At 45.8% G+C, this 20,777-nt stretch overlaps 1 protein-coding gene across 1 annotated transcript in view; it reads right to left on the bottom strand.

Moving 5' to 3' along the window:
* USP18 (ubiquitin specific peptidase 18) overlaps positions 1–20,777 on the bottom strand; it is a 137,360-nt gene that overhangs the window by 61,373 nt on the left and 55,210 nt on the right. The window contains exon 5 of the mRNA XM_069228030.1: positions 3,512–3,597. Within this exon, the coding sequence (XP_069084131.1) occupies positions 3,512–3,597 (86 nt within the window). The remainder of the gene's footprint in view (positions 1–3,511; positions 3,598–20,777) is intronic.

Here is a 20,777-nt window from a genome sequence, read left to right as displayed (position 1 = left end):
CTTCATTCTCATATCTGAGTCCGGAGGACCTCCAGGTTTATGTCGACAGAGTAAAATGTACTCCATTGGTTTAAATCTTCCTATGACGCCCCGAGGGAGTACAAGCTGTCAGATGTAAGCCATCCAACCCTCAGCCTTATTTAGAGTGGGCGACTGGATGCCTTGTTTTTAACTGTCCGTCACTGCCAGGAATATCCTGGCGGTGAAGGACAATAAAAATGAAACAATTACCCCCACACAGGGGGAAAAAGCTCCCACACTGTTGGAGCCATCAGCCTTTTCTTTTCGAAAAAACACGTTTTCACTTTGAGAGTTTGTTTTTTGGGGGGTGGTGGGACTTTGTGTAGCATCGGCCACCAATGACGGGTGCTCACCAAACTTTTGAATGGCTTTGTATGAACTGCGTGATGGTGGTGCATGCACACCCAGAGTGGTAGATTAAAGGCACATCGGCATACGTAAAGTCGTCCGCCACGCTGATTGCCTTTCCGCTGTCGGGCCCTAAATCTTTGCGTGTCGACCGGAGGTGTCTGTAGTCTGTCTGACTCATGTCCCACAACATGATCGCCATCGTCCGAGTTTATTTCTGACATGTCAGTGGAAATGATGCACTCTGTACAACACCGATTGAATGGCAAAGTGATTTCAGTGACAACTGCATGGCTATGAAGTTAACTGTGTGCATCAGGTTTCATTTAAAAGCATCTTTTATGTTTTGAAATTCGTAAACAATAATAGAAAGAAAGAATCAGGAAAAACTGCATCCATTCCTAAACATTGGACATGGAGTAACCGGTTATGACGTTACAAATCCCACAATAACACGGATGTATCTTCTCCCAGCGTTCTCCTCTCGCAGACTGCGGGCATTAGGTTAGCGTGACTCTGAGTGACGTGTGACTCCACCTGCAGGGATGTGCTGCCGCTTACAGCCAGCAGGCTCAGTTACAACAGTGCCACCTCAAAGGTGTGAATTGTGGGAGGCGGTCCTGTGGCGTTGGGAGGCTCCATCCACCAATACTATTGTATCAGTAACACTAGTGCAGCCTAATATACTGTGTGGAATCGGTGGCAGCAGGATAGCTTCAGTCTGACCCCGGTATTTTAATTGCAAGCGATGATATATGGTCTGATGTAATTTAAAGGGGTCATGTGTTTTTTTTGTTTATAAAGGTGTGATTTTGGTCAATGCATTTTCCCTTCTGAACAGTGGCATTTTCTTGCGCCACTTAGCGCCCCCCTTCTGCCACCATGTGTGCGCAGCATTTTATATACGGCGCACCATGGCGCAGGGTAGGGGCAATAGCATCAACATTTTTGACACTACTGATGTACTGTGCAGGAATAGCACCTTGATGCTAATCCTGCAGAGTAAATAGGGGCCCATTGAAAACAACAGTATGCCCCTGTGCAGGCTTTAATAACAGCCGCTAAAAATGGCGCAGTGGAATCACCATTTTTACAGTCCCTCTAACAGGGAAACACCTCCCTTGCGTAGATTATGCCAGGCGCAGGCATTACGTGGCACAAGGGGTTACAAAGTGGTGCAAAGCGTGCATTGCGCCACTTTGTAAATCTGGTGCAGTGAATTTGGCCTGGTTGGGCCACATTAGAGTCATAAAAAATGACGCCAATGTGGCGCAAGGAGGCGGTAGGCCCTCTTAAATCTGGGCCCAAGTGCCTTTCATAAGAACTGACAAACCTCAGGGTGCGCAGTCTAACCAACAAAGATTTACCTCAAGAAAAGGATGTTGCTCCTCAATGTGCAACGATTACGTCCTTTAAAATAGGTATTATAGAACAGAGTAGCCCTCTTCTTCCTACAAACGGGGCAAAAATACAGGACCTCCCCTCTCCACCCCCGCGAACACACCCTCTGATCCCATTCACCGACTCCTCAGAAAGATCAAAGATGACTGCATTACTTTCTGAAGGCTACCAGAGGTAGTCTTCCTCATTAATGGACTCCAACCTTCTGACCTCAGGTGACCTCTGTGCAGCGTTCACAGCAGCCCTTGCAGAAGCCCTCTCTAAATCTGTGACATCATTTAACAATTGCTGCAAGCAACAGCTTTCCATAATGTTGTTCAGCACTCTCTAGTTACCTCCTCCTCTTAAAGCCTTCGTGTGACCTAGCTGGACTCAACAACTATCCATCAGGCACAGGGGCCCACTCCTGTTCTGCAATACAGGTTGTACCACCCATTCTGAGGAGACCTGAGGTTACAAAGGACCACATCAAGGTGAAGTATCAATGTGAGTGAGTAGTGGCTGCATGAGTGAGTCAGTGAGTGAGCGTGGCAGAAGGATCCGCTTCTTTCATTCTCCTTCCTACTCTGTGGTAATATCATGGCCAACGATGGTTACCAGTGAAATTGTGATTGCCTAGGGAAAAAGCAAATATTATACCTGTGCTACCTGTTGTGCAAGGGAAAGGAATGGCCAACAGGAATACTATACTCATTTTTTAAAACAATGTGCCATAGTGTGGCTCTGCAAGGCAAGACTCTCAGAATTGTTGTGCAATGGAATAATGCCTCCCAAAATACCAGGCTCACAGCATACTCTAAACATGTTTGTGTTACATTTGGACATATGCACCAGTTGTATATATTTACCTTTCCTTATTATCTAAAAGAACTTTATCTGAGTACTTCCATCATAATCACAACAATCATCCTGCTTATCCATAAACAGGCAGAATAATAATCAAGACTGGCAAATTTTTTCCAATTGGCGATATTGCAAAATGTGTCTTGTCTGAGTTCCCAAAGTAAATCAATTAAAATGTATAGATTCTGCATGGTTCATCATCATTTGCAATGAGCTGTAGTCCTTCTGCTATACAACAATGGCTTTGGTCTTTAACATACCCAAAGCGTCTTAGAACTCTGTATTTGATAATGGAGACAGTCACCAATAGAACTTATGTTAAACCAGAAACTCAACTAGAATCCTGTCGCATAAATCCATCATCACATCACGCAGACCTATGCTCGTCACTCTATGCACAAACTAACACTGTACTCTACCTGTGCTAATACCCAGACAATCTCATTGCTCGCTCCTGAAGATACCCGAAACATACAGAATACTGCTAATAACAGTGGCATTCATTCAAGAGCTCTGTTGTTGGCAATACCCAGAAATAATAATACATTTGCTGTTGATTGTGCAACCTTATTGAGAGTTATGTTCTGATAATACCCAAATGAACTCAGAGCTTGGGTCTCAATGAAACACAAAATAACCCGGGCAGCAGTTCCTGCAAAACTGAGGAATATAAAAAGCTCTGCTATTGCTAATGCTTAGTTTCCAGCAGTCAATACCCAAATCAAAGTGGAGTAACTTAGAGCTGTGTTCCTAAAACTAACAGAGTCATTAACCATGATCACTTACATATAATTCGTCATCAGTATATCAACCCTAATAGGTATTTAACAAACAATTTTCAAATGGGGATCAGAGCTTTGGTTAACCTTGGTTTTGCTTTTGGTGTCCATCAACTCACCAGGTTCGGCTGCGGCTTGGCCAACTGGTCGCGAATATGGTTAAAGAGGGTCATGAAGAGCTCAGCTGCATCTTGCTGGACGAACACTGTAGACAAAGACAACATGCACAGGAGGTCAGCGATTCAGTGCAGCTGAGGGTGTCAAATGTAATTCAGAATGTGGCCTCGTCGTGCCAACGCAAGGGAAAAGAGATAATAATGAATCCCTCGGTTCACTAGTTAACAGCAATAAATAGAGCCTGAAGGGTGACCACAAAAGGACTTCTGCTGGCCTGAGGACCAACTACAGGCAACAATCACCCGGCTAAACCAGCAGAAAAGTACGGCTAGAATAGATGTCTGAGAAGTTCAACATCTTCCGGGTTATTATTGTGTCCTGGGCATTGCTACCAACAGGAGAACCATGGAATCATATAGGCTGAAGGAGCTCTTGGGATCATCAGGTCCAGCTCCTTCAACGATGCAGACAAACATCACTACACTAATATAATTTTTACTTTATTACAATCCCGAAAAAGGATGGATTGTCACTTTCTTAACACGGTGGTGGTCGCCATGGCATTTAAAAACATTACTTAACTGTACATCATAAACTTTGCCTTTTGCATCTATGATCGATTCCACATTCAGTGGTTGGGTTTGGATTTTCAGTTATTTTCAGTTTTTATTCTCTAATGGTACATTTGGATTTCGATAGGGAGGATGGGTGCATTAATTGCTTAAGCCTTAAAGCAGTGTTTTTCTTTCAGAAGGAAAACTGTGTGACGTTGGAGTGGCTGCACAGACATTTCACTGAATTTTGAGTATTGTCTGTCTTATCGATGATCCTGATCTTGTCTGATATGGCTAACACGTAATAATTACGTTACTAATACAGGGAGTGCAGAATTATTAGGCAAATGAGTATTTTGACCACATCATCCTCTTTATGCATGTTGTCTTACTCCAAGCTGTATAGGCTCGAAAGCCTACTACCAATTAAGCATATTAGGTGATGTGCATCTCTGTAATGAGAAGGGGTGTGGTCTAATGACATCAACACCCTATATCAGGTGTGCATAATTATTAGGCAACTTCCTTTCCATTGGCAAAATGGGTCAAAAGAAGGACTTGACAGGCTCAGAAAAGTCAAAAATAGTGAGATATCTTGCAGAGGGATGCAGCACTCTTAAAATTGCAAAGCTTCTGAAGCGTGATCATCGAACAATCAAGCGTTTCATTCAAAATAGTCAACAGGGTCGCAAGAAGCGTGTGGAAAAACCAAGGCGCAAAATAACTGCCCATGAACTGAGAAAAGTCAAGCGTGCAGCTGCCACGATGCCACTTGCCACCAGTTTGGCCATATTTCAGAGCTGCAACATCACTGGAGTGCCCAAAAGCACAAGGTGTGCAATACTCAGAGACATGGCCAAGGTAAGAAAGGCTGAAAGACGACCACCACTGAACAAGACACACAAGCTGAAACGTCAAGACTGGGCCAAGAAATATCTCAAGACCTTTCTAAGGTTTTATAGACTGATGAAATGAGAGTGAGTCTTGATGGGCCAGATGGATGGGCCCGTGGCTGGATTGGTAAAGGGCAGAGAGCTCCAGTCCGACTCAGACGCCAGCAAGGTGGAGGTGGAGTACTGGTTTGGGCTGGTATCATCAAAGATGAGCTTGTGGGGCCTTTTCGGGTTGAGGATGGAGTCAAGCTCAACTCCCAGTCCTACTGCCAGTTCCTGGAAGACACCTTCTTCAAGCAGTGGTACAGGAAGAAGTCTGCATCCTTCAAGAAAAACATGATTTTCATGCAGGACAATGCTCCATCACACGCGTCCAAGTACTCCACAGCGTGGCTGGCAAGAAAGGGTATAAAAGAAGGAAATCTAATGACATGGCCTCCTTGTTCACCTGATCTGAACCCCATTGAGAACCTGTGGTCCATCATCAAATGTGAGATTTACAAGGAGGGAAAACAGTACACCTCTCTGAACAGTGTCTGGGAGGCTGTGGTTGCTGCTGCACGCAATGTTGATGGTGAACAGATCAAAACACTGACAGAATCCATGGATGGCAGGCTTTTGAGTGTCCTTGCAAAGAAAGGTGGCTATATTGGTCACTGATTTGTTTTTGTTTTGTTTTTGAATGTCAGAAATGTATATTTGTGAATGTTGAGATGTTATATTGGTTTCACTGGTAATAATAAATAATTGAAATGGGTATATATTTTTTTTTGTTGAGTTGCCTAATAATTATGCACAGTAATAGTCACCTGCACACACAGATATCCCCCTAACATAGCTAAAACTAAAAACAAACTAAAAACTACTTCCAAAAATATTCAGCTTTGATATTAATGAGTTTTTTGGGTTCATTGAGAACATGGTTGTTGTTCAATAATAAAATTAATCCTCAAAAATACAACTTGCCTAATAATTCTGCACTCCCTGTAATAGGCATTGTGCCTATTATTAGTAATTTTTGAAGTGGGAACTCACCTTTATTTAACCTAGCATTTCAATTATTGGGAGGCTTAGGGTCCAGTCCTTCCGGTTTGGAGTTCTCACAACCATCTCATTAATTCGGCATTCTAAGGAAGTCAACTGGCTGGACTCTTTTTTCATTCTCCGTAATAATTACGTGTAAAGTGAGATTCAAGTTATTGCTCTGCATATGTCTTGTAGATACATAGGGCCTGATTTAGATATTGGCGGACAGGGTTACTCTGTCACAAACTTGAGGGATATCCCATCTGCTGTATTACGACTCCATTATATCCTATGGAAACTGTAATACAGTGGATGGAATAACCATCACATTTGTGCCAGAGTAACCCATCCGCCAAGATCTAAATCAGGCCAATAATTCTTAGGAAGGCTAATGTTACTCTCGCTGTACCTGTTGAATGTGTGCTGGATCTGGCTGTAAATTAAGGTGTGTGCATCCTATCTGCATGCAGGCTCTTATCCAGCTTGCAAACCCAGCTTGTTACTGCTTTCCCTTTGTTGGGGTAATTTTCTTTAATATTTACACATTGTTTCCTCTTTCAAGTAATGTATGTCTGTTTCTTTACTTCTTCCTGTTTTACTCAATAAGCATTGTTAGTAAGTTAGTGTTAAAAATGGGATCTCTAGTTGGCAGTCAGTTTATACCCTGTCCAAGTAGGGACCCTCAGTATAGCCAGGTTTAGGGAGTCACACACCTAAGATAACCCCTGCTCACCCCCTTGATAGCTTGGCACAAGCAGTCAGGTTTATCTCAGAGGCAATGTGTAAAGTATTTGTACCCACATACACAGTAACACAGTAAGATCACTACAAAAGGACTCCACAGCAGTTAAGAAAAATAGCCAATATTTATCTGAATAAAGCAAAACCAAAACGACAAAAATCCAATACACCCAAGTAAAGATATCACTGTTTAAAATTAAGAGTCTTAAGTAGCTGGTAAGCATCACAAATAAAGCCACAAGGGAGGTGATGCATCAGAAACGCAAGCAATGCGTCAATTCCTTACTTGCAAGTGAGGCCGTGCGTCAATTCGTTCCCCACCGGGCAGGCAATGCGTTGTTTCTTTCCCCTAAGGAGGATGATGCATCAATTTACGGCCACATAGACTTGGGTCTGTGGAGTGATGTTGAAGATTTGATGCCCAAGGACAATGCATGGAAAATCCAGATGCATGGTAACTATGAATCTGCGCTGAAGCAGGCAATGTGTCAATTTCCCAGCCATGAGACAGGAGCTGCGGCAAATTTTCACTCGCGGTGCAGGTGCTGGATTGATTTTTCTGCTGCAAATGCTTTGGTGTGTGGATTTTCACTCCGGTTACCAGCTTCCACTTCTAAGGGCCCAGGGATTAGATTTCGCGCCACTTAGCAAGTCCGAACTTACAGCACAAGAGCCCAGGCACTGGCAGCTGAAGTCTTTTATGTCCCTGAGACTTCACAACAGGAGGCAAGCTCAGATCAAGCCCTTGGTGAACCTTGGAAAGAAGGATGTAGAAAGCAGGGTCCAGTCCTTTCACTCCCAGGGCCAAAGCAGCAGCAGCAGGCCAGCACAGCAAAGCAACAGGCAGAGTAGGAGGTCATTCTCAAGCATCCAGCTCCTCTCCCTGCAGAATGTCCTCCATCCAGGAGTGTTCTAAAGTTGTGGAGTCATTAGTCCAATACTTATGCTCATTTCTGCCTTTGAAGTGGGCAAACTTCAAAGGAAAGTCTTTGTAGTGCACAAGACCCTGCTTCTCCCTGACCTGGCCCCAGACACACTCTAGCGGGTTGGAGACAGCTTTATATAAGGACAGGCACAGCACTATTCAGGTGCAAGTGTCAGCTCCTCCCTCCACTCTAGCCCTGGAAGTCTTATCATGATATGCAGGACAAACCTCAGCTCTCTTTGTGTGACTGTCTAGGGTGAATTCACAAACAGCCCAACTGTCAGTCTGACCAAGACATGTATTCCACAGCCAGGCAGAGGCACTGAATGGTTAAGCAAGAAAATGCCAGCTTTCTAAAAGTGGCATTTTTGCAACTTACAATTTAAAAATCAACTTCACCAAAAGGTGTATTTTAAACTGTGAGTTCAGAGACCACAAACTCCATATCTCTAACTGCTCCCAATGGGAAACTACACTTAAAAGCTATTTCAAGGCAATCCCCATGTAATCCTATGGGAGAGATAGGCCTTGCAATAGTGAAAACCGAATTTGGCAGTATTTCACTATCAGGATATTAGAAATAGAGTCTTTGGTTGGTAGTCAGGTTGCTCCCTGTCCATGCAAGGACCCTCACTCTAGTCAGGGTAAAGGGGAATCACACTCAGTTACCCCCCGCTGACTACCTTGGCAGCTTGGCACGAGCAAACAGGCTTAACTTCATAGACAATGTGTAAAGTATTTGTACAAACACACACAGTATTACAGTAAACCACTACAAAATGACACAACACAGGTTTAGAATTTATTTTATTATTTTATCTAAATAAACAATACCAAATATGATAAAAAGTCACAAGAGGCAGTTAAAAATAGGAATTTAGCACTTAAAAGCATGAAAACAGTGCCTTGAGGCACAATTACTGAAAGTTGGTAAAATGCAGCATCGTGACAGAGTCGTTTCCCACAATGTGATGCCAATGGTGCCGTTTATGGAGTCGTTCGACCCTCAGGTACAGTACCTTAGCGAAGGGGTAGGAAACAGCTGGTGCACGGAGTCGTGCAGCGAGGCTTAGCTGGATCTGATGCGTAGTCGGTTCCAGTGCCACAGAGCAGAATGGTCGAGGTGTTGCGCAGTGCTGTCGGGTCCTTACTACAGGGCGATAGAGGTGAAGCAACATCAGAAGCGAAGTTGGTTCCGGCAAATACGAAGTCCAGAGAAGTCACGATGCTGCAGGGCAACCTCACAGGGTCGCGATGATGTCACAGGGCCTCAGGTGCTGCGACGGTGTTGGATCGTCACGGACATTGGACTTACCACACTCTGGTGTCAGAAGTCAGGCGGGTTCAGCAGCTACAGGGTCGTCGGACTTCTACGAGGTCCACGGCCTCGGGGCAGGTGGCGTCGTGGCTCCTGGGTATCGGTGTCAGCTTACAGGGTTGTCAGATTCGTCGCACTCAGCGAGGTCCAGGGCCTCGGGTCAAGTGGTGTCGCGGATCCAGGCTGTGGTGTCCTTTGTGAAGTCACACAGCATTGTCCGGCATCGTTAGACTGTTGTTTCTCCAGGAATTCACTTTCAGGGGTCCAGGAACTGGAGTGGCACCCTCTGGCAAGCTAGAGTCCACAGCAGGAAGACCCAGGTCAGCTTAGTGAAGCCTTTGCTGTCCCTGAGGCTTCCAATCAGTAGGCCAGCTCTACTCCAAGCCCTTGGAGATACCTCTCAAGCAGAAATGCAACAAAGTCCAGTCTCTGTCCCCTTGCACAGGCAGAAGCAGCAACTGCAGGATAACCCAACACTGCACAGTCACAGGCTAGCGCAACACTTCTCCTCAGCTCTTCCGCTCTTCTCCAGGCAGAGGTTCCTCTTGAATCCTTGAAGTAATCTAGAGTCTGGGGTTTTGGGTCCAATTCTTATACCCCTTTCTGTCTTTGAAGTTGGCAAACTTCAAAGCAAAGTATCAAGTGTTTGTAAGATCCTTCCTTGTTCAGGCCAGGCCCCAGCCACACACCAGGGCGTTGGAGAATGCATTGTATGAGGGCAGGCACAGCCCTTTCAGGTGTGAGTGACAACTCCTCCCCTCCTCCCAGCACAGATGGCTCATCAGGATATGCAAGCTACACCTCAGCCCCCTTTGTGTCACTGTCTAGAGAGAGGTGCAAACATCCCAGCTGTCAAACTGACCCAGAGAGGGAAATCCACAAACAGGCAGAGTCACAGAATGGTTTAAGCAAGAAAATCTCTACTTTCTAAAAGTAGCATTTTCAAACTCACAATCTAAAAACCAACTTCACTAAAAGATGTATTTTTAAATTGTAAGATCAGAGACCCTAAACTCCATATTTCTATCTGCTCTCAAAGGAAATCAGCACTTAAATAATATTTGAAGGCAGCCCCCATGTAAACCTATGAGAGAGATAGGCCTTGCACAGTGAAAACCAAATTTAGCAGTATTTCACTGTTAGGGCATCTAAAACACATTAGTACATGTCCCAACTTTAACATGCACTGCACCCTGCCCATGTGGCTGCCTTGGGCCTATCTTAGGGGTGACTTTCAAGTAGTAAAAAGGAAGGTTTGGGCCTGACAAGTGGGTGCACTCGACAGGTCGAACTGGCAGTTTAAAAACTGCACACACTGACACTGCAGTGGCAGGTCTGAGACATGTTTACAAGGCTACTTGTGGGTAGCACAATCAGTGCTGCAGGCCCACTAATAACAGTTGGTTTACAGGCCATGGGCACCTCTAGTGCACTTTACTATGGGCTTACTAGTAAACCAAATATGCCAATCATGGAGAAAACCAATCACCAACCCAATTTAGACAGAGAGCACTTGCAGTTTAGAACTGGTCACCAGTGGTAAAGTGCCCAGAGTCCTAAAGCTAGCAAAAAGGAAGTTCAGCGCAGGATCATAACAGGAGGTCAGAAGCCAAAAAGACAGGGGTGTAACCACACCAAGAGTTGACAGGTCTAACATTTTAAGGGTGGCCTGGAGAAGGAAATAATTCTTGACTGCATGCCTAGGTATGCAACAACAAATAGTGTGGCTCTTAAACTGTGAATTAAAGTTGAAATGCTGATAAATGTATGCATTTCATTAAATTCTTTAGTGTTGTACGTGCTGGCTAGGAAGCATTTTGCTACATGTATCCTTAATATGTAGTTTAGATCCTAAGGCCTAAGTATCTCTGTATGAACGCATTGCTATTTATGACCACACACACACTTATAAGGGAATCAAACGCACTCTCCCATACAAGCCACTGTGGCTGTTAAATTGAGAAATGGCCAAATGGACTATTCTGAGGAGGCCCACATATTCCGTTTTGAGTTTCTCTGTGCACCACATCCAGATACATCATGGATGTCAAAGTCACATATGTAATAACATTTTCACTCTAAGTCTAAGGGAAAACAGATGGGTGCACAAATCAAAAACAGAAAATTATGACCTGTATGACTAAATGGAATGGCAGTTTTAAATGACATTGTGAGTACTGACACAGAAAACACTTGTCATGTCTGTCTAGTGGTAGGTAAAGTAAGGGTTTATTGTTTAGTTACTTAAAACCATAAAGTGAAAAAAAGCTTTAAGATACATTTGTGGTATTACTAAATCATCATTAACAGTCTTATAGATTTGTGCGTTCTCCTGTTGCTTGGATATTCGCTGCATCATAATCATATAAAACACATTTTAAAACATCATGAGTCAATTACTACTTAAAACCTTGCTCGCTCCATTGTGGACAGTCACCTTTATACCGTTAGAAAACAAGATCAAGCGTTAGGCTGTGAACTGTCCTCTTGTGAGACTGAGGGAGGGTAGTGCTGATTTATTAAATGCTGGTTTTGGATCACCAGCGATAGAAATTTCACTAAAGCACAATTCAGCTGCAGATCCCCAGGTGCGAAACGCACCAGCACCGCTTGCCTCCTTGTCTGTATGCCTCTTCTGTTGAATTTGTTCTTTAGTAAGGCTTTTCGTTCTGGTGCAAGACGGTCGCATGAGCAGAGGGCATGTAAAAGATCTTCTGTGCCCTCACCACACAGGCAGCAGGTAGAGTTGGTTACAACCCTCAGCCAGGGGGGCTGCATTTAAAGCAAGTGGCAGGAGACCAAGACGACACTTTAAGAATTGCTCCTTTGTTCGTCTTGAGAAACCCTGGCATAGATACAACTGTGGTGCCAGAGATGTGTAGGTATACAGCGTCATCCATGCGTGAGACCTCCGTGAGGAGGCTGCTTTGTTCTCCAGTAACGACTGAAACCTGATTTATTTCCCAGCTGCTTTCTTGAAGGCGCTGTGTGGGATTGAGGTCCTCCAGAGGTCGGTGAGCCCGGTCATCTTAAGTGAGTCATTTAGGTGGATTCTGAACAGGGAGGTGTTCTTACGTTTGAGCTCTTGCCACATATGGTAATTGAGAGAGTCCAGAGTAGCACCACAGGCTTTGCTCCAGAAGTTTATATATGCGCTACATTGTGCCAGAGATTGATCCAGTAGGCCAAACTCCAGTCTCAGTTGGGTGGGAGAGGTAAATCTGGGGACGTTGAAGATCATCCGATAAACTTTGCTCACTGCGTGGATTAAGATATCTATGTCCCTGCCTCTTTGTACTTCGCTCCTGTATGTTATTGTGGGCAGGAGCCTGGATTTTAGTACTTTTAGGAGGGGGGGGTGTATGAAGGACCATTCAGATGATTTTGTAGTCTTTTTAAAGATAGTGCTATAGCTAGACTTTTTCCCATTATGCACCTTCTTTGATGCACGAAGTTCACTGATTTATCACTGACGACTCCAAGATATTTGTACTTGTTTGTTTGGGCAAGTCGTGTCGTGCCCCAAAACCACGCTCTTAGAGGTGCCTTAGTTCTGATTGACAATGTGCTTGTTTTTCCGAAGTTTGCCGTCAAGGTTTTGATGGCTGAGTAATCTTGAGTATCGTTTAATAGTCTCTGAAGGCCTATTTCTGTATGACTGATCAACACGAGGTCATCTGCGTACATGAGGCACAGTAGTTACAGATCTCCGATTTTTGCATGGGGGTCAAAACACAACCCTGCTTTTAGCCTTTGGTAGTGGTGATCCTCCTTTAGAGATGGGTGCCTGTACCCAATTTTATCTGGACCCATGTTTCCGTATGCAGGGCTATTATCAGACATAAGAGCGAATATGGAAGTCCCCAGTTTTCAAGCTTCTTCCACAACAGATTCCTATCCTCGTGGTCAAATGCGGCTTTGAAATCAACAAAGCATAGATGTAGCTGACATTTCAGTGTTATAGCTTTGTCAATTAAGAGGGCAATGGCCATGATGTTCGTGATGGTGCCAGTTAGTTTAGAAAATCCTGTTTGGATCTTGGGGATTATTCCCTTTTCGGTAGTCCATGCAAGCAGATAATCCAGTAGCAAACCTGCAAAGTACTTTGCATTATTGTCAATTAGGTCAATCAGACGATACCTATTAGGGAGTGACCTGTCCCCGGTTTTAAAAATACTAAAGATTATGGACCCCTTCCAGGACTGTGGGATAATTCCTCTCAGGCCTATTTCCAGGTACAGAGGTTCGAAAATCTTTTCCCAGAAGGGGCTGTTGTGCTTAAAAACTGCAGATATGGGGCCCACCTTTTGTCTGGAGTTTGTCACCCTGGCCTATTGCAGTTGTTAATCGTTTTTGAAAACCACCTTAAGTTGTTATTTTGAAAGAAATCAGCTGAAGTAAGCAACTTTTGGTGCCGGGATGGCCCCTAGCTGCAATGGAGGAGTTTGCGGTCGCAGGAGATCCGAGGGTCTGATTTAGCAGCAAGAACTGGGGTTAATAAAGGGGTCGGTAGCCATCCTCATGGTGCCTGGTGATGCTGATGCCCCAGCGTTCAAAAGTTGTGCTTTCTCCTAGGATTGTTTGGGCGATTAATCTTGTCTTCCATGTGGTCTTGGTTGCTGCAAGGGCAGTTGTGAAGGCTGGGTGGACAAATTCTACTGCTAGGAGATCAGTTGTGCTCAGGCCGCTTGTGGAGGGAATGTGTGATAGAAGTCGGAGAATATTCCCCCTATTCAGGATGTCGCCAGTTCCCCTGGATTTGTAGTGAGGATGAAAACTTAGTGTATTGGTGGTTGTGGGCTCTGGTCGGATTTCTAATTTCTGCAGAGGTTGTCCTGGAGGGGGACCACCTCCCTGATTCCAGCAGTTGTTGAATCTGCTGATTGTAGAATCCCCCACTTGTACGTTATGTGTAGGGCTAGGTGGTGAGATGATCGCTCCCTGTTACTGTAGAAGAGGGTCCATTATCTGGGCGAGGAAAGGAATGTAGGAAGTTGGTTGTATAAGTTGACTATAACTTCTGAATGTTAAAGCCGCAACGATACGCAGGAGGCATTGCCCACCCCCTCAGCTGGCCAGGAGTGGGCCATTTATGGCCACAGTCCTCTCATTGATGGCCAAATTTGAGCACTGTCCTCTGAGATTGTCACTAGAGCAGGTGACCCAGGAGACATGGCTTCATTGGGGGACCAATTGCGGGTGTTGTTAGTTTGGGGTCAACTGCCAGGTTCTCTTCGTTCCCTGCAAGTCCCTTCTTGCGACCGTTCCTCCATTGGGTGCGTCTCCACTTGGCGTTGGGTTTCACAATGACATTGCAAGAGACGCCTGGTTGTAACCATTTTTCCTGTCCTCACTTCTTGTTCCCGAACCGCTGGTTGTAGTCCTGGGTGGATCCGAGTGGAATTTTCCAAGTTGTGTGCTAAAAGGTCAGATTTGGAGGGGGAGTGTGTGGGATGACTGGAGGCTCCTAATTTTGAAGACGCAGAGAGGTTGGTTAGCATGGAGGGTAGTGTAGATAGTTTGTCTATTATTGGCCCACATGAGTAGCTCGTGAAAGTGCTTGTGGGGTTTTCTTGTGAGGAGGGATTTGAGATCACCTAGTTTCTCATCTATTCCTGCTACAAATACTGCCAAGGTGTTGAGCAGAGTTAGCTGAACTTCCATTTTATCCGATTGATAATGAAGCACTTCGACTAGAAGCTGCATAGTTTTGAGCAAGGAGGTCCAGATGCCATCCGTGTGTGGATTGTGGCAGTTTGTGACAGGATCCCGATCAGTTAGTTGTTGATGCAGCGCTTGTATCTGTACTTGCTCTGATCCTTACACCATCATTGGGAGACAGTTAACTGGGAACTAGAGTGTTTGTATCAGTGGTTGCATTGATCCTTACGCTGTCATTGGGAGACGGCTGACTGGGATCTAAAGTAAATCGAGTAGCTGAAGGGGAATCTTGGGAGTAAGCGACAAGCATGTCCTCCCACTCTTGCGTGTTTAAGTAGGATTGGGCTTCTTCGTTCGCTCCTGTGCTGAGACCCTCTGTTTTCATGTCTGCTGGAAGAGATGATAGGCAAGAGGGATGAGATCCTTCGTTCGTTGCAGTTCCATGACAAGCAGGGTCTGGAGCCGGAGTCATGGCCAGAAAGTCTGTGGGCAGCCGGCCCTCCTTTTTGATGAAGGCGGGCTGAGACACTTTCAATCCACGGAGCGCTAGGTGGATTTGGCAGGTTGCACTCTGATGAGGGGAAGCCCACCATGGATTCTCTGGAGCCTGCCTGTGCCCCTCATGGACCTCTGCCCTGAAAGATTGAGCGTGTTGCCCCATAGATGGCGAGGTTATACTGGTTTTGGGAGGCTGAGTGGAGCTTAGGCTTGATGCAGCCCCCGATGTGGCAGGGTCGTGCAGAGGTGGGCAACTTTCTGCTGTTTTTGTGAGGATTGAAGAAATTAGTGGTGGCTTTAGCCCCTGTGTGTCCTTGCTGTTTGAAAGGAGGGCAGGTGTGCCGTTTTTTAAAAAGGAGAACTTTGTGTAGATATTTGGGTGGCAGTCAGTGGTGTGACTTTTTTAGGTTGTTCCAGGCTGTGCCCAACGTGAAGTCTAGAAGTGGATTGCTCTCCTTCCTGGGCTGGCTCTGACTAAATCTCAATGAGAGGTGCTACATTCTGTGCCGCAGGATGGCTGTCCGGAGCTTGAGATCTCCTCTTCCTTTTTCCCGTTGCTGTTTTGTTTGGGGGGACTTTCTTGTTTTGCTTGACCACACGGTCGTTTGTTTCCCTTCCTTCCCTTCTTTTGCCTCCTGCAAGCCCCCTAGACTTGAGCTGAAGAGGTGTTGGAGATAGTAGGAGATAGTAGGAGTAGTGGTGCAAGGGAACTGTCTGTCGGCTGTTGTGTCTGTCACACAAGGTCACGTTGGATTCTGCTGGAGCAGAGGGCGATGTGGATTGAAGAGTGTGCTGTAAGTGCCAATGCTGGTGCTACTAGTGCTGCTGGCTTGGCAAGTCAGGCTCACCAGACCTCCGCAAGTCACACCCACCCCAAGTGAGCCGCTTCCACGGATGCTGGGACATACCCTTGGTGGTGGCTGAATACAGTTACCACACTCACCTATCGCCTGCACACTAAAGGTTGGGTCTAATTGCTCCAAAGATGGTCCCCTGGAGCTGAAAAATAAGATGTGATTTCTCAGGATTGCAGCGTTTGGGCCAGGTGGGGCCAAGAGATCCAGATGCGAAGGACCAACGGGCCTGTTGAACTGCGGGAGCGCTGGGGGGGGGGGGAAGGCAGGCGTGGGGGTGATCAAGGGCAAGGCAGAGAAGCCCCAGTGGGAGGGCGACCTTGCACTCCACCATCTGCCTCCACCAGCCCCGTCTCCCTCCACCACCCCCTCTCCTCTGCTTGTCCCTTCTGCTTGTTGGCTCCACCAGGTACCTGGCCGGAGGGGAACAGGGATTCAGGAACTCAGGGGCTTGAGGGTGCGAGAAGTGAGCCGGGAGGTGCGAAGCAAGGAGGAGCAAGGCCGCCAGCCGCAGAAACGAGGAGGAGTAAGGGGGACAGAGGGAAGCGGAAAGCTGAGCAGAAAGGGGACGGGGTGCAGGGAAAGAGGCAGGTGACAACAGTGGCAACAGAGACGGCAATTCAGGTGGGTGGCAGTGGGACCTCAGCCCACAAGTGCGCCCCCACCTGCCCAGCCTTCCCATCCCTGTGTCTCCTGTCTTCTGGGACCTCCCGCAGCCACACAGCCCGCCTCCCCTCTGACCCTCTGCCCCCGCACGCTGCAATCCCACACTGCAGCGACCTTCGCAGTCACCTCGCGGCCACCGCTCACCCCCTCTCACTTCACCTCTCTCTCCTTTCCCTCCTCTCTCCTCGTGGCCTCTCCTGACCTCCTTGATGGTGGGGGGCCAGGTGCAGGATAGATGCTGGGAACTTGCCGAGCGCGTGTGGCTGAATGCGTACATCAGGCTGCAAGCTCCTCTGCTTCACCGCTTCACCGATCTGCGCCGCTCCACCCTTCTCACAGCTTCAGCTTCTGGAAATCCTTCACGCTAGGACTCCCAAGTGGAAGCTATAGAAATCCAATATGAGTCTTTCCCGGTTTCAGTATCTAAAAGGCAGTGCTAGCAAGGGCAAAATACATCACAGTGCATTTGTTCCTTAATTTTTCGTTGCGCTTCTCACCCCTATCTACACTTTTGTCCATGGTTTTTCTCAATAGACTGGGTCTTTCGTTGTGAAGTTTTCCCCTTACTTGTTGCCTTGTTTGTATTGATATTCTTGCTATTTTATCTTTGGATTATTTTGACCACCTTCATGATTCATCATCCAATTCTGGCTCTGTAATACTCCTTGGCTCTTTAAGCTTTCCGGGTATAAGGGGAAGTTAGGTGTCTATTGTAGTACATGCCTTTTCTCCAGTATTTTCTAAACATGTAGCCAGTGTTCTTCCCACTCACAGGGAATATGAATGTACTATTTTTGTTCTTTTTGGATCATATACCCTGTATCTGAGAAAGAGAAAGACATGCTAGTGGCCTATTTACAACAGCGCTTTTAAAAGGGGTTGTTGTACCCTCTTCATGGCCTGCTGAGTCACCTTGGTTCTTCCTACAGTGGAAAGGCAATGATTTAAGGCCCTACATTGATCATGCAGAATATATAAAACCACAGTGAAGGATCAATATCCTTGCCCCTTTTGAAAGGCATTTTGGAGTCTGTTCAGGAAGCTCAATTTCTTACCAGACTAAGGGGGTTATTACAACTTTGGAGGAGGTGTTAATCCGTCCCAAAAGTGACGGTAAAGTGACGGATATACCACCAGCCGTATTACGAGTTCCATAGGATATAATGGACTCGTAATACGGCTGGTGGTATATCCGTCACTTTACGGTCACTTTTGGGACGGATTAACACCTCCTCCAAAGTTGTAATAACCCCCTAAATGTACATGGAGAGTATCATCTGTTACTCATACAGGTGATGAGTTGAAGACTGCTTTTTGCACCCAGTATTAAAAGTATTGTGTGATACTATTTGAATTGTACGAAGTTCCATCTATTTTTCAACACTTTGCAAATTCAGTATTCTATGACATGGTGAATCAGTTTCTCCTGTTGTACCTGGATGATGTTTTATTGCATTCTTAGACTTATGGAACATCAAGAACATGTGGTGATGGTACTGTCCAGGCTTCAGGATCACTATTGGTAGCCAGAAAAATGTACTTTTGAAATGCGAGAAGTAGAATTTCTTAGATTTTGATTGACTGCCTGCTTCTGGTTTGTACATGAAACCTAGGAAATGTGTGTATGACTCACAGTTTTTATCAACAGTTTATTAAAAGCTCTTTAGAGATTATGGGTCCTAGTTCTGAAATGTTAAAGAAAGAGAACTAAAAGAAAGGTTTTTGTTGAGATGGGTTGGCTGAAAGAGCCTTCAATCCATTATAACATATGCTTGTGCAGGTCCCTATTCTCTTTGTGCTGACAGATGCTACAAAAATAACATTTGAAGGAGTAATAATTCAAAAACAAGAAGGTGAGGGAAAGGAACTTCCAATATTTTATCTATCTCATTTCTTGTCAGAATCTGATCAAAACTATTCAGTGCTTGAAAGAGAGTTCCTGGCAAAAAGACGGCTTGTAGTGACTTTTTAAGGGAATAAGAATCTTTAGAAATGCACACTGACCATCTGAAATTGCAATTTTTGAAAAACGTTCAATGAATGGTCATCAAGTACAATGGGCGTGTATTTTGTGCTCAGTATGATTTTGTCATCATATATTCAAAGAATGTTTTTTGTAGATGCTTCGCAGTGTTTGTATCCAGATATATATATATATATATATATATATATATATATATATATATATATATATATATATATATATATATATATATATACATATATATATATATATATATATATATATAGATATATATATATATATATATATATAGACACACACCTATATATATATATATACACACATATATATATATATATAAAACCAGTAATCCCTTCACAAACCTGTTCCTGGAAACATTCTGGTGGTCATTCTGACCCTGGCGGTCATTGACCACGGAAGCACCGCCAACAGGCTGGCGGTGCTTCCTGGCCAATTCTGACCGCGGCGGTAAAGCCGCGGTCAGAAAAGGGAAACCGGCGGTTTCCCGCCGGTTTTCCCCTGGCCAAAGGAATCCTCCATGGCGGCGCTGCAAGCAGCGCCGCCATGGGGATTCCAACCCCCTTCCCGTCAGCCTGTTCCTGGCGGTTTACACCGTCAGGAAGAGGCTGGCGGGAACGGGTGTCGTGGGGCCCCTAGGGGCCCCTGCACTGCACATGCCACTGGCATGGGCAGTGCAGGGGCCCCCTAACAGGGCCCCATTAAGATTTTCAGTGTCTGCTTGGCAGACACTGAAAATCGCGACGGGTGCAACTGCACCCATCGCACCCCAGCAAATCCGCCGGCTCCATTCGGAGCCGGCTTCCTCTTTGCTGGGGCTTTCCCGCTGGGCCGGCGGGAAAGTTAGAATGCTCCCGCGGTCATTTGACTGTGGGGCGGTGTTTGGACGGTTTCCGCCCGGCGGGCGGCGCCCGCCGCCCGCCGGGGTCAGAATGACCCCCTCTGTCTTTTCAGGAAAGAGTTAGGATGACATGGCAGCAAATTGATTAGAAAGATTTAGATCTTTGTTTAAAGAGTACTTTGGTCTGACGAAATGAGCTATGCTAGTCAACAAGCTATGCTTATTCCTACAAAGGACTAACAAGTGAAAGTAATGAATATGTGTCATGACTCCACTATATCTGGTCACAGGAGAGTTAAGACTATTTGGTTTTATAATCATTTTATGGCCAACTATTTGTGCTGACGTTCAAGAATATGTTCTTGCATGTCCGATTTAAGCAAACACAAATCTTTGCATTCTAAGCCATTTGGATATTTGCAGCCTCTGCCAGTGGCCCCGCAACGATGCCATTCAAACTCAACAGACTTCATTATTGATCTTCCACTTTCTAAAGAATATCATGTGATAATTGTTACCGAAGACACTTCTCCATCGATGGGTCCTTTTGTACCATTTCAAAAAATAGCTATAGCTGAAAAAATGGCATAGAGCTTTTTGACAGATATATTTTGCCTTCATGGATCACCAATCAATCAATCAAGAAATTTGTAAAGCGCGCTACTCACCTGGAGGGTCTCAAGGCGCTGGGGGAGGGGGGACCGCTACTGCTCGAACAGCCAGGTCTTGAGTTGCTTCCTGAAGGAGAGGTGGTCTTGGGTCAGGCGGAGGTGGATGGGGAGGGAGTTCCAAGTCTTGGCTGCCAGGTAGGAAAAGGATCTTCCTCCCATGGTGGCTTTTCTAATGCGTGGCACGGCGGCGAGGGCGTGGCTGGTCGATCGTAGCTGGCGGGTGGGAGTGTAGAAGGTCAGGCGGTTGTTGAGGTACCTGGGGCCCAGGTCGTGGAGGGCCTTGTGTGCGTGGGTGAGGAGACGGAACGTGATTCTCTTGCTGACGGGGAGCCAGTGCAAGTCTCTCAGGTGTCCGGAGATGTGGCTGTGACGGGGGATGTCAAGGATGAGGCGTGCTGAGGCGTTCTGGATGCGTTGGAGTCTTTTCTGTAGTTTGGCCGTGGTTCCGGTGTAGAGGGTGTTACCGTAGTCCAGTCGGCTGGTGACGAGTGCCTGGGTGACCGTCTTCCTGGTTTCGGTGGGGATCCATCTGAAGAGCTTTCGGAGCATGCGTAGGATGTTGAAGCATGATGATGAGACGGCGTTGACTTGTCTGGTCATCGAGAGGGAGGAGTCCAG

The sequence above is a fragment of the Pleurodeles waltl genome, chromosome 4_1 (assembly GCF_031143425.1).
Source record: "Pleurodeles waltl isolate 20211129_DDA chromosome 4_1, aPleWal1.hap1.20221129, whole genome shotgun sequence".
NCBI lineage: Eukaryota > Metazoa > Chordata > Amphibia > Caudata > Salamandridae > Pleurodeles > Pleurodeles waltl.
The sequence above is the reverse complement of the archived record's forward strand: the minus strand, read 5'-3'. Positions and strand labels throughout refer to the sequence as shown.